General features: G+C 33.8%; 2 protein-coding genes and 1 long non-coding RNA gene across 10 annotated transcripts; 2 read left to right on the forward strand and 1 right to left on the reverse strand.

Annotated features, from left to right (window-relative positions):
• Positions 1-48: 48 nt before the first annotated feature.
• LOC126918717 (piggyBac transposable element-derived protein 4-like) lies at positions 49-2,195 on the forward strand. The gene is made up of 2 exons (XM_050726936.1): positions 49-482; positions 550-2,195. Exon 2 carries the CDS (start codon positions 828-830, stop codon positions 2,187-2,189), a length of 1,362 nt encoding a protein of 453 aa, XP_050582893.1. The 5' UTR covers positions 49-482; positions 550-827; the 3' UTR covers positions 2,190-2,195.
• Positions 2,196-2,394: 199 nt separating this feature from the next.
• LOC126918718 (MAP kinase-activated protein kinase 2) lies at positions 2,395-14,250 on the reverse strand. Of its 8 annotated transcripts, none has more exons than XR_007711424.1 (11): positions 13,640-14,250; positions 12,840-13,116; positions 11,079-11,367; positions 5,683-5,822; positions 5,529-5,593; positions 5,331-5,438; positions 5,127-5,225; positions 4,953-5,028; positions 4,661-4,871; positions 4,287-4,582; positions 2,395-4,216 (listed from the first exon to the last, which is right to left on the reverse strand). XR_007711424.1 is itself a non-coding variant. In XM_050726940.1 (11 exons), the coding sequence occupies exons 3-11, from the start codon at positions 12,872-12,874 to the stop codon at positions 4,343-4,345; spliced, it is 1,263 nt and encodes a 420-aa protein (XP_050582897.1). In that variant the 5' UTR covers positions 12,875-13,116; positions 13,640-13,655; positions 13,965-14,249; the 3' UTR covers positions 2,395-4,342. The 8 variants fall into 8 exon arrangements, 7 of the variants coding, with proteins under 7 accessions (XP_050582897.1, XP_050582895.1, XP_050582901.1 ...); XM_050726940.1 differs by having other exon boundaries at positions 2,395-4,582; positions 13,640-13,655; positions 13,965-14,249; XM_050726938.1 differs by having other exon boundaries at positions 2,395-4,582; positions 13,640-14,249.
• Positions 9,278-12,058, forward strand: LOC126918721 (uncharacterized). Its single transcript, XR_007711427.1, has 3 exons — positions 9,278-9,300; positions 9,559-9,882; positions 9,972-12,058. It is a non-coding gene; the product is annotated as an uncharacterized LOC126918721 (long non-coding RNA).
• Positions 14,251-14,385: the final 135 nt, after the last annotated feature.

Below are 14,385 nucleotides of genomic sequence, written 5' to 3' on the forward strand. Positions count from 1 at the left end.
AATGCATTAATTATACATTGACTAATTGAGCAAATTGAGCAAATACATTGAGCAAATCTAATTAGAATAGACACTGTAAGACAAGGTTTGATATATTGTCTAAAAATTAGTTTAAATTCTTATATCTATTTTAGAGATAGAGGTGAAAGAAATAATATTAGTGATTTTAATATTCTTGGTACTGTATATTTCTTTTATTTTTCTGTAACTACAGTTTAACGAATTTTTATAATAATTCTATTAGTAAATTAGTAATTAAAATACAGAGTACAATTGAATAATTAACCTCTTCGGTACGAGCGTCGACTATAGCCGACAATCGCCGAATGTATTCCCACGATCGACCTTCGGCTAAAGTCAATAATCACCAAAAGCATACATATGTACAGCCTACTGTCATCTTTAATTAATTATTGTACAAATTATCGGTTTAGATAAGTACCCGTTACAGTTGGGCGGAATATGAGCGCTACATAATATATGTACTTGTCGTTATTGCTTGCAAGTTTAATTGTTCAGACTTTACTTCAAATTGTAAATAATTTGTAGACAATGGATACAATGTATTCTGATTCATCAAGCGAAAACGACATCGTTTCCTGCCGCAACAGTGGAAATGTCGAACGGGGGGGAGTTCTTATTTCGTCTGATTCAGAAGCAGAAATAACCAAAGAAAAGAGCCATAGTTCAAATATAAAGTGGTTGCATGCGAATTTAAAACCTCATATACATACATTCGACGATAGAGATTCTGGAATTATAACAGACAATATTACCTATTCATCTCAAATCATAGATTATTTCCGAATATTTTTGCCGAGGATTTGATGACACATATAACGAACACTACGAACAATTTTTATCGATATACAGTCGAACAATTGGACAACATTCCTTCCTCACTGAAAAAGTGGCATGATACTACGATAAACGAGTTATATCGTTTCATTGCTTTGACGTTGACAATGACCCGTTTAAAAAAATTATCATGCAATGAATATTGGAGTACCAATGAAATTATTAGAACAGATGTCTTTGGTAAACATATGACACGGGATAGATATCTCGCATTACAAAAGGTGCTTCATTTTAACGACAAAAGATTAGAGACGTCTAAAAACCTACTAACAAAAATTCGTGAACCTTACAACAAACTGCGCGAAACATTCAAAAAATCATTTCGTCCCTTCATGGACTTACGTATTGATGAGAGCCATATGCTTTACAAAAGACGATTGTCGTTTAAACAATACAAACCCGAGAGGAGTAGGTTTGGAATAAAAACGTTTGTGTTGTGCGATTGTAAGACAGGATATATTTTAGATTTTATTGTTTATACCGGCGCTATTTCTGACGTTGATACATTTTCTGAAAAATTCGGTAGATCAGGCAACATTGTGGTAAACTTGCTACAACAGTATTTAGGAAAGGGTTATCAATTGTTTGTCGATAATTGGTTCTCAAGTCCCGCACTATTCAAGTTTTTGCACAATTGTAGTATAAACTCATGCGGAACAGTGAGAAAACGATGCGAAGGTATTCCGAAAATGGAAGAAAAATTAAAAAGTGGAGAATTAAGTTTTCGATCATCGGGTAATTTGCTTGTACTAAAATGGCAGAGCAAACACGAAGTTTGGATGCTATCCACGAGTCATTCAGCGGAATATCGAAACTCTAGAAAGATAAATTATCGTACAGGTGAAGTCGTACAGAAGCCTACGTGTATATTAGATTACAATAAATCAATGGAAATGGTTAGTGAAACTAACCGTATAATAAGCGCGGTTGCATGCACAAGGAGAACCTTAAAATGGTACAAAAGGTTATTCTTTCATTTATTGGATCTTTCGGTGTGGAATTCGTATTATTTATATAAATTCAAGACCAAAAAGGTTCTGCCAATGTGCGAATTTCATTTAGCATTAATTACGGAACTTTTACAAACGTATCCCCGATCAATGGAGACAGCGTCTTCTGTTAGATCCGAAAGTCTTTTACGTCTTACTGAAAGACATTTTCCAACTTTGTATAAAAGTGATAAAGCTAATAGAAAAAACCCACTGCGGAGATGTGTTGTATGTGCCAAACTTGATAAAAGACGTTGTTCGAGATATTGTTGTAAGCAATGTAATGTAGGCTTATGTATAGTTCCGTGTTTCGAAATATATCATACACAACTTTATTTTTAAATTTAATTTTTTACTTGTTCATATTTATTTATATATTTATCACAGTTATATCAATAATACAATTTTTTATTTTTTTATTGAACTTTCAAAATTATTCCTTTTATTTATCGAAAGCAAATTATACACGTTGATAATACTTCGTTATAAAACACGTGTTATATGAAGGTATCTCGCGCTACGCTTACTTGTAGCAATAAAGTGACACTTATACAGTGAACAAAGGCTGTACCAAACAGAGATTTACTGACATTGCATTAATTAATGATACTTTTTACATTTATTGTCGAGTTTTATAAATGCAGTGCAAATCAATATACTTGAATCCATTACAAAAATATTTCGATATTATAGTCCAACTCAAAGCCACGCATACTTATTTTCGTTTTCTAATAATGTTAATCTATAAAATCGTAAACAACACTTGTACTATTTCAGTATTATCAAGTACAATAATGCAACAGTCGTTTATATGACATTTGAAACTAAACGTATTATTTTAATTTAAAAATGTAGCGTAGAACTGTCCTTTCTTTAAGTTTGCGTCAGTTTTCGTATACAACTAGTTGACCTTCAGTTTGATTATTTTTAATGAGGTTTAGAAGCTGAACCATTACATAATGTTTATTTTGAAGAAGTCTTGTTTCCACGATTCTAAAATAATCTATTATTTAATAATAAGTATATTACTAAATATAGTACTTAGTTTAGAATTTTATTATTCTGAAAACAATTCAATGATATAGAACTGTGAAAACAATTAAGGCCTAATTTTCTCATTATTTATCAGTCATAAGATCTATTTTCATCTATTAAACATTTCTAATACTTATCATGGAGAGCTGTTGATAATATGAATAATCATAGCTTCAACTACAAGTATCTTATTAAAAATACTTCGTACATATAATATTTACATTAATAACATAAACGTCGCCTCAGAAGAAACAATGATACATTCATGAGATTTCATCACCTCTCACCTTACACGTTACTGAATCTGTACCTAACAGAAATATTTAATTATGCTAATTAAACATTAAACTAAAAATTGATCTGATGTTGGTTAAGGCATTTCTTTAGTCTAAATTTCAATTTTTATTTTATAATACATCTAAAAAAATATAATTACTACATTTATATCGTAATGTATACATCTTTGTTCCTAAGTTCCATCTTTTACTATAAATTTTATTTATTTAAAAAATTAGGAAATTGTAGTATTGTTTTAATACCTACGAAATAATTAGAGCAACGTATGTTAGCACCTTGCAACAATTATAAGGATTCTTACACGTATTCAGCCTCAGTCAAAATATCACTTAAAAGTACATTACACATGTTTGCATTATTTTTTAATTAAACGTTATTTTCATAGTTTGAATGAATTGTAACTGTACACAGATAACAACTGAAAAAACGTACTAATAAAAATTGGCATGATGTATTTTTGTCTTATACGTCAATCACGATAAATAATAGTAGTTTAATAATTTAAAGAAACACTATACACATAAAAATTGCCAAGCATTTTAATTTATGAATTAAGACTTAAATTTTAAGTAAATCAATGAGAAGCTGCTAATTAGGTGGCGTATTCTTTTATATTAGATAACAGACCTTCATTATGAAGTCCAACATTCCATTTAAAATTGAAAAATATTTTTTATATTCCTTTTCAATATGAATTTATTATATATGCAGTTACTGATGACAAAACGGTTTTCTTATTAACGTTTCATCAATAAATATAAATTGTAATATACATTATTTAGTCGTATTAGATTGATTTTTAATCCTGGTACTTCTTTCTGTATTATTAAATCTTTTAAGTCGCGAAAAATGCACCATAACTGGCAAAATATCCTTTGTTTATTATGTCAACTGTGCTCCTGTCATTCAAATTTGGCAATTACGGTCGATAGCATTTTAAAAATATTTAAGATGTCGTAAATTGTCGTAATTGCATGGTCAAATACAATTTCATGCGTCTAATATCTCGACGTAGGCAGGATTTTTTCAAGACTATTCTGCATGAAATTTTTATATTTTACATTATGTAACTGTCAAAAAACAATTCTCATGGTCATTACACTATACCTTATACATCTTCGTAAAAAGACGCGCCAGTGTTGACTGGCTCTTATCGCGTCTCCCTAGGATGCTGGCGTAGGATTAGCAGTCGGTGGTACAGCGTTTTTTTGTTTCGCTCGTCTACGTTTGTTTAATAACGCGTTATTTGTGTGATCTAATTGTTTCAAATTGGCCGTATCGTAGTCTACGCGCATGGTAGCTAATGACCGTGTCATTTCTTCTTGAACTTCTGGCCAAAGTTCTTCGCCTTCTCGGAGTACGCGACCAGTATGTAAAGGCGTGGGGGGTACTTCCGTGTATTGCTATATATAAAACAGACAATGATCTATATTTACGACCGTACAACGCATGAATCGACAATAATGAAACAGAATTCTTACAGCAATCCATTTGTTGCGCATAACTTCGTCGATTTGAAGTCTTTGAGCTGGATCTGTACACAACATACCCTTGATGAGATTCTTTGCCTCTGTGCTTACATTGGACCATTCAGGAGCTGGAAAGTCATATTGACCTAACCGAATTCTTTTTTTCATTCCTGGTGAAATTGCTAAACCATGATTACTGTAGAAAGGTGGGAAACCGCACAATCTAAAATATTATAAAATATTGATATGTTTTAGAATCTATATATAAATTTAAAATATTTATTCGTAAATAATAGTTACATACAGTATATACATTATAACTCCAAGTGACCAAATATCACAGCTTTTGTCATATTTCTCTGGTCCCAAAACTTCAGGAGCTATATAAACCAGAAAAAAATACCTGCTTTGTTATTTTCATATGCTTATGCAATTAAGTTGGTTAAAAATAAAATTAGAATGTTGAAAAACAACTTACCAACATAGTATGGCGTATAACACGGGGTTTGTAGCGTATCTTTCATATGGGTCTCTTTCGCAAAACCGAAATCAGTAAGTTTCAATATTCCAGTACTATCTAAAAACGAAATACATAATCTATGTATAAGTTCAATTCAGTACAATGCAGCGAATGTTAAACATTTCTATGATTCATTCAGCTTTAATATACTTATGTACATACCAGGCTTAGAGTACAAAAGATTTTCCGGCTTAAGGTCTCTGTGTGCAATATTCATATCATGCAGGTGCTTTACAGCAACACAAATTTCATACATTATTTGTGCAGCTTCTATACAAAAATTACATAAGATAATCAGAAAATGTTGCTTATATTTACATTAAATACATCATCAAAATATAATACATTAATTTAGTTTACCTCTCTCCGTGAAAGCACCATCTTGCCTATCTTGTATTCTCTCAAACAGTTCTCCTCCTTCCATACTAAAAATTGATGAAACTTATTATTTAATATTGCTCATTAATATCATTTATACGGTAAAATCACTTAGTCCAAATATTTACAAGCTTACCATTCCATAATAACTAATAAACATTTATTTCCACTATATGTATTTTCATATACATCTTTGACTTGCACTATGTGCCTGCAGTTTGACGCTCTCCAATGCAATTCAACTTCCCTTCGTGCTTTTACACAATCGTACAGTACCTATAAGCACAAAATTGAACAAAAATCAATATTAAATTCAACAATTCCAAAATATAGAAATTACATACAGCTTATAAAAATTTCGAGGCTATAGGGGATTTACACGAAACCTTGAATAAATGAAGTGACGTAATCTGTTAAGATAAAAATGAATAGACATTAGAAGTGATAATATAGCGAATGGCAGTATCGTATAGCATTGTACAATATTTAATAGGTAGAAGAATACGCAATGGAACGCGTATGAATTTTATACACACGTATGATACTCTCGTATATTCGCTTTAAAAACCGCTGGTGAATGACCTAAAAACAGCTGACTCCATCGTTAAATCGATAAAACTTATTGCATTATGTAGTGGTTCGCGACCTAACATTCTTGAGTTAATGTACGATAGTCCGCATCGATGAGTACAACGTAGTTTTAAAATACTGTAATATTCTAATTTACTAACACTGTTTTTAATTCATACTGTTGGATTAAAATACATTATATGTATGTATATATATTACATATAATTTACTTGAAATTTAAATGTCTTCCATCTTAATGTTACAACCGATAAAAAACACTTCGTGCTTGTGAATACGTAAAATAATAAAAAATATTACTGTTGGAAACATGTCGTATGTATAACCAGCTCGTAATGTTCAGCTCAAAGAATTACTTGGCAGAGCAAACAAAAGTTTTATCTAACGCTACAAAGTCGCTATTGGCACGGTATAAATGTCCTTTATTTAAGTAACGTCGAACAAGATCCATGTTAAACTCGAATTCTTGACTAGTATAATACTTCATTTCGTTCCCACTTAGTTTGCTTCTTCCTTTTGCCTCTATATATTTTATAATATAAAGCGAGCATTATTCTTAATTAAAATATTGTTATTTCACGTTCGATAGCTATAGAACGTTTATAAACTCGAAGATTACAATATCTGTCGCGTGTAATTTTATGCATCAGTTCGTAAAAATACACGTCGTGAAAAATATGGCGCTGATATCAAGTCGCGAGATAAAAGAAGGGCGGAAAAAGTGTCTCACGATTGAGTAGTATTTTTAGAGCAACGAATACATTGGGCGTTCTAAAAATGTTCAAATACAATTAAAACTTGCGGAACGCGCTTGAAAAGGTCGAAACCGGTTTCGACTTGAAGTTGCTGTATCGATGGTGATAATGAAATAGACAACTCTCACGTATAAATGAAACCTCCGCGAAAAACTCGTTACATAAGAAGATACGTTCATCTGCACATAAAACTTGCCTTACGTTAAGCGAGACTGTAACAAAAGATCGGTCAAATATAATCGTTAAATACTGAAATTTTCCAATTTACACAGCGTCGAATTCAAATTCAAATCTTTGTCCTTAAAGTACGAAAAATCGACTGTTTCCTAAGCAAGTTGGATTTCTCCGATATTGCTGAACAGTGTGTAATCGTCAAGGTGGTTCGATTCGCAGGATTTTCCACGATTGTTATGCTCCCCTTATAAATGAAAATACATTGGTTACGTGTTCACGAGCATTCGACCGTTTTGTATTATTCCGCGGTAATGTGATTAGCGTTAGCACAAAGTGACATGTGCATTGTTACGACGACTAACAGACGCATAACTGAACTCGTAGGATTATTATTAATAGGCTGTGCGATCAGATTATGCTCAGCAGCCTACACTAGCGTATTTTACGCAGAAAAAGAAACGCGCAATACAGCTGATCGTTTGTTCTTCTTTTTTCTCCTTTTCTCACCTTAATTATACAAATTATATAACGTTTTTATGTAATCAATTTCATAAATAACGTAATAAACGTATAAAACGTTTCGACATTTTCATCAAGCTTACGTGTAAAGGAGAAAACGTTTTGAAATGAAAATCTTTTTATAAAAAGAAATCGCAACGATATTTTCGTCACTGATTTCCTGTTATTGAGATTCTACTGACGGATCGCAGAAATACAGAAACCGTTCGTTCGTACAAGAACGAAGAAATAAAAATTCAAGTATTCTCGGAATGCTACAGTCAAGGCAAAGAAACGCGAAACAATGGTGACAACGGTCCGACTGATCGTATCCGAGGCAAGGAGTAATCAATCAACGAAACCAAATTCGTAACAGGAACACTTGCTCGTAACATTGGCCCCTGCCATAGTCCGCAAACATTGATTTTTTTTTGTAGCTACGCGAAGATACGCGTGGAAATATGATTCTCTGACTTTCTCCTCGGGTATGCCTCAAGGTGCTGTTTCTTGTATTACCAGAATCTATACATTGGTATCAGCTTACACCGTATAGCGACCGCCACGTCCTACAAAAATCATTATTTCAATGACACGCATAAAAACATTTCGCATTAATAAATTCGTATTATGAATCCATATTGATGACAATTATAATTATCGCGTAGCAAAGGCGTCGAATCAATTTAGCATTGAATCGGAAGTATTCGAAGGTTAATACAAAGAGATAATTAAGAGTCTGCGACTGTCGGAATAATAGAATTATCGCCATTACTGTTGGATCTCTTCATGGTCATACTGCGTAATTTAAACTGTTTTGCTGATTTATATGACTCGTTTCCAATCATTCGATCCCGATAATTCGGCGTGATAAATTATCCTTAAATTCCGCTCTGCTTGCTAACCATTCATTTCAAACGAATCGCTTTGTACAAGTTAAATTCTCTTTTTCTCTTTGCCGATTGTTTTCTTCGTCTCTTCTTTTAGTTTTTCCTTTTTACTTTCATTAAGATATCGTCTGTATCGAAAAAAGGCATACGCGATCAATCGATAGGGAATCGACTAATATCTGTAACACATACGATCGCGATCACCTAACCTTTACACGTTGCTACGAAACTACCATGTTACGTAAAAAAAGAAAATATCTATCGATAGTTGGTTTATGACAAGAAATGTATTTTAATCTTTCGATGTTGAATTAGTTGACGGGTCGATACCTTTGATAGCATCGATAATTTTTATACAAGCAAATATGAGATCATCGATACTACATATATAAGTATAAATAATGACATATTACTGTCGAAACTTATCGAGCTATTCTTGTCTATACAGTCACGATTATACAGCATACATATCAGATGTTTGCATATCCTCATTGCGTGTTTACTTTCTTATTTACAGAGAAAAATAAATAATAAAAGGATAGAGAATAAGAATACAAAAAGTAGACAATAGCATATATATATATATTATAGTTTGATATGGTATATTATACTTTATTAACTATATATGGTACATATACGTATATATTATAATTTGTAACTGATTCGTGTATTCAAAGTATGATCTACGAAAAGATATCGAAACTTATCTTTTTTTTTTTTTTTTCAAATTTAATTCTTTAAAATATCGTCTATAACAAGAAAAATCTATGAAGGAACAGTTCCTAAATTAGCAAGGCATATGTCGCGCGTGTGGCATCGTATGATTCACGTAATCGGTCGTTGACATTCTATGTACGTATGTACGCCTTTAATCGATACTTCTTTCAAAACCTATTTCAAATTATTCTTCAAATTTAAAAATTGATTAAACTATTCTTAACAGTTACATACACGTTAGTGTTAAAGTATTTAATAAGTGGCGAGAAAGTTATCACGACTCCGAATTCGTTATTACCTTCGCCGGTACTTTTACTATAGACAAGCGATTGATTTCACGATTCATATAATATTTATGATTGCAATGACATTCCGCATTTGGCGTTCGTTCAGTTGCCCGTGGAATTCTGTGCGGGAACGACGGCGCGAGAAGTTGCAAGAACAACAAACGGAAAGGCGAAAACACAAGGATCCCCAAAATTTTTCCAAGGCGATACTGAGAAAATAAGAGAGACGAACAGACTTCGAGCGATACACCGCATGGTCGGAATCGTCGAATGGGAAATCACCGAGTATAAATAGAAGATGACTCGCGGTCTGGACTCGCTTGGACACCGTCAGTCGATGATCATACTTTAGCACCGCTAAGTGGGTATCGATACAGCGGTACTTCGTTAACTGGCCACGATCCGGAACCTTATCTGGTCAGTTATCGAGGTAGGTATATTTCTAGGAAATTTCAAACGTTTCTTTTCCCTGTCGAGTGCGAGTGAGATACAAGTACACGATACCTTTGTTTATTTTAGAAACATAATGCCAGAGGTACGCTCACAAAATCAGTATGAAGAATTGGTGGGGAGAGCGATAACCAGCTAGAGAAGTGAAATGGCGAACAATTAACGCGACGTTATTGTACATCTCTGATAGATCTATATATGCGTAAAAATGTACACGCACGAAATAAGGTATCCGGTTCATCCTTGGAGCATCGTTCCGCGTGTTCCAAAAATAACTAAGGCCAGATGTGTCATATTACACTTATATGTATGAAACATATATTGCTTTTATATCTACTGATAACAATCGAAACGTTCGTAAACTCTGTTACGTTTATCTCGGTCGGTATAATCGAGTAGCAATATGAAAAATAATATGTCTGACGTTTTCAACCTACACGTGTCGTCATACATGCCGCTTTTGTAATTACATGCCTGTACACAACGTTTTATTGCTCGTGCGTGAAATTTTAATCAAGTCTCCCAGCTCCCGGCTAGTTTCGCACAGTAAAATAGAATATAAAGAAACCAAAGGATTCGATCAGGTTTGCTTGCACCGTAATACGTATATAGCGTCATTTCCCTGAACAAAGGAACAACGAAATAATCCGATTATTTCGGTGTTTCGAAGCTTTCATATTTGTCCATTTCGTATTTATGTTCCATTAAAATTAAGTCCATTAACACAAAATTAGCCGTTCGGGTGCAAGCTACTTTTTACTAACATAGCGTACCACGGTAGGGCATCTAAGATCGTGTTTCTAACGTGCTCGAGGCTTTGAAAAATTTCGAAAAATTTATGGCTACTTTTAACGTCTCTACTACGATATCCTGATAGGTGTCAAGATGAAATATTAAACGATTAGTTGTTAAAAACTCGAAAGGTTTAAACAAAATTATTTGGCGACTGAAGAATCGTTGGGAGGTTAAAATTGCACGTCTCACGTTGCATGCGGAGGGTTAAATCCACTTTCTCGTATACGTATATACAAAAGACAAACGCGTATGTAATTTTTCACAGGATAACTGACAGAGACCGATTTAAAAAAAAAATGACCGATTCCACGGAATAACCAACGAAGACTAATTAAAAAGAATGACCGATTCCACGGAAGAAATCGTCGATCGTTATCTCACCTTGAGCGCATATTTTTCCCTGGTATTTTTGTCATAACACTGAACAACTTTTCCGTTTATTCCAAGACCAAGCACGTGATTACTGATTTCATAGTCATCGGTGATCGGTGTGACTTTTGGTAAACGGACGTCGCATCTTGTGACCGTGTGTTCCATGGTTTTCCGTTTGGTTTCCACGGTCGAAACCTCTTTCTCTTTCGTCGACACCTCGATCTCTATTTCCGCTGCTCGTTTCCGTTTTCCTTTCTTATTCTCCTCGTTCTCCTCGCCGACGGGCCTCTTGCACTTTCTAAAATGGTAATCGATCGTCAATCACGTTCTCATCCCATGGGGGAGAAGAGACCCGACTCTTATTTTTCTCTTTTTTCTACGTGTGTATTACGTGTGTGTATATATATATAAAATAACGCAAATGTACCGACACCATAAATATTCGAAGGAAATTGAGACACTTCATGAGAAATGCGAAGAAGTACGACGATTTGACTGGCACCGTTGATAAGAAAAACCTTAGAACGATAGCATATTTCGTGCTGACACTTGTGAGCGCGCCACGCGAATGACAGTACTGACGGTAGTATAGTTACAAAAAAAAATTATTTGCCAACGAAAAGCTATTTTATCACTCGCATCGGCGCCTATTTTATCTTTAAGAGTTACCAACGGAACGCGATTTATATCCTTTTGAAAGTAAATCGTAATTTCTGTTATTCGCCGCGAGGCTCGTACGAAGAAGTTACTCATTACAAACTTCAAGTATTTCTTATTACCTTAAACTGATAAGTCCATTATCGTCCGATTAATCGCGACGTGGTACGCCAAGCAGTTACTCGCATGTTGTTATCAAATTGACATTGCGATAGAAAATATCAATGCTTGATTATGCATATGTAATTTATATAATTTACATCTTTACGTAATTGCTAAATCTTTAAATTTATAAAAGTTATTAAACCAATTATAGGGAATAAAATTGGTAATTGGTTGATTGATCAAATTAATTTACTTTGTGACTTGGAGGAAATATTTTGGCAAACTGGTATATTCGTTTGTATGATCACATTGTAAGTACACATGCGCGATATAGCACGATATACTTACTCAAATACGCGCACACCTTTATGTATTACACAACTAAGTTCAATCGATTGCAGTAAAATTATACTACATAGCTCAACGCACGTGAATGGAACATTTTCAAATTATCAAGACTATCCCAATCGGGTGCGTCGATTATGCGTTGCTTTAATGATGATCGATACACGCAATAAAACAGCAACAGAAATGATCGATCGATAGATCAAAGAAACAAAAAACAAAGGACAAAAACGTCGTAAAACAGGGTTAAAAAATCAGTCGCAAGTTTTAATCAGCACGAGATTAAGTAATAATGTGCAATTGTTATGATTGCAACGAACAAAAATCTACAAAGAATGATGAGGAATAGTGTTTATCGTCGTATTATTCAAAAGGACGAGTTGACGTTATCGTATTTCAATCAATCTGATATATTGATTTCGAGGAAATAAAATATAATACGTTCTACAGATGTTTATGCATTTATGTATGGGAAATTTAAAAGCGGAAATTATATAAAACGCGCGTAATATGCAAAACTGCATAAGATATCCAAAGTGAATTATATGTTATATTATGTAATGGATAATATAAGTGTTTATTTAGGTTTCATTCTTTTTAATTAATAACTTATGAAAGTACGAATATGCATGAACATCTGCAGTCTAATAATATGACAGAGACCTCCAGAATGTCCACTTGGCTGCCGATTTCGGCATTTGTGTAGCTTTTTTAACGTTTCGAAATCTTTCTAATCGAATCGTTGAACGAAGATAGAAAGCATCGCCTTCCGGGAGGGCCGAAATTCCAAAGAATTCTCAGAGGTAACACAGTCAGGTAGCGGTGAGTTATGGATTAACTGTGTGAGCTCCGCGTCGTCGAATAAAATAAGAATGTGTTTCTAATCGTAACTCAAAACTCGATATCCAAAGAATAATCGCACAGAGAGGGAAGAGGCCAGCTGAAAACCGAAGATAAAAAAACTAATATAACTCATCCTCAATAATGAAACTGGTGATTGACGATGGAAAGAAGCGTGCAAAAAAGCAATTATCAGAAAGCAAGTTTTTACATGTGCGTATGTACATATGTGTAGAGGGATTACACGGGATGCAGTGTGTCTATCTCAACACTTCTAATGAGATGAATCGCATTTCTGTTACGCAAGTTACACAGCCAAAAGATTCATGAACTTGGCAATATAAACACAATGGGAGGAACAGAACACAAAATGACTTGTCGAAGATCTATTTGCATAAACGTATATCCACCGCCAAATTCGCCATCTATACCTTATCAAGATTCACTGAGTGATTTACTTAAAATAGCGGTAGCGTATGACGTATGCAAACAAAATAAAATGCATTAGAGATAAGGCAAATTGAAAATCAGGGGGAAGAACCAAAAAAAAAAAAAATAAAAATAAAAATAAAAAGAACTCTGGCATGATTATAAAAGATAATTGTGCTGGTTGTCTAACGTACTTGGTGACGTCCGCTTCTTCAAAGTTCAATTTCCCGCCATAAAATGATATATTTAAAAGAAAGAATAACACTGTTACAACATTTTATATTTCACACTGTCATGAGAACACTCGATTAGTATTTCTTAAGAATTATTCTTGTCACGATACGTCATAACACTGAATCACAATTCGATACGAAGGTATAAAAAATAATGTTCACGAATATTCAGAATGTAACTATGCTTCTATTCGTTTGTTTCACATGAAAAAAAGAAAAAGTTTCCCGGAGGTGTGTCACGCGAATACCAAACGGTCAAAAAGATCAAAATATTTGTCTACCTGACCTGTCGTAAAATAGCCGGTTTTAACACGAATATGAAATTATTCGATGACGCCGTTGGAAACCGATTTTTCTCGCTGTGAAAAACCTAATAAGAGGAAAGTTAACCAAACGCAACTTTTTCCATAACCATACTTTCCGTGCATTCGACCGACCACTACTGACTACTGAACTCAAGTCCACTCAACGACTCGGACTTTCATACCAAAAGCCAATTCACAAACACTAGTAGATAAAACGGCTATGGCGGCAAAGCGAAGCGCCCCTACGAGCAATCTTAGGATGTGACTCACTACACAGGGACGACTCTACGCTATAATTTTTCAGGTCCATATGTCGGTATTTTGGGCCCCTTCTATAATTTTGTCTATGAAATTTAGTTTTTAAAAAATCTACTACGTTAAAGTGATGACGGAGTGATTAAA

This window comes from Bombus affinis, chromosome 7 (assembly GCF_024516045.1).
Source record: "Bombus affinis isolate iyBomAffi1 chromosome 7, iyBomAffi1.2, whole genome shotgun sequence".
Lineage (NCBI taxonomy): Eukaryota > Metazoa > Arthropoda > Insecta > Hymenoptera > Apidae > Bombus > Bombus affinis.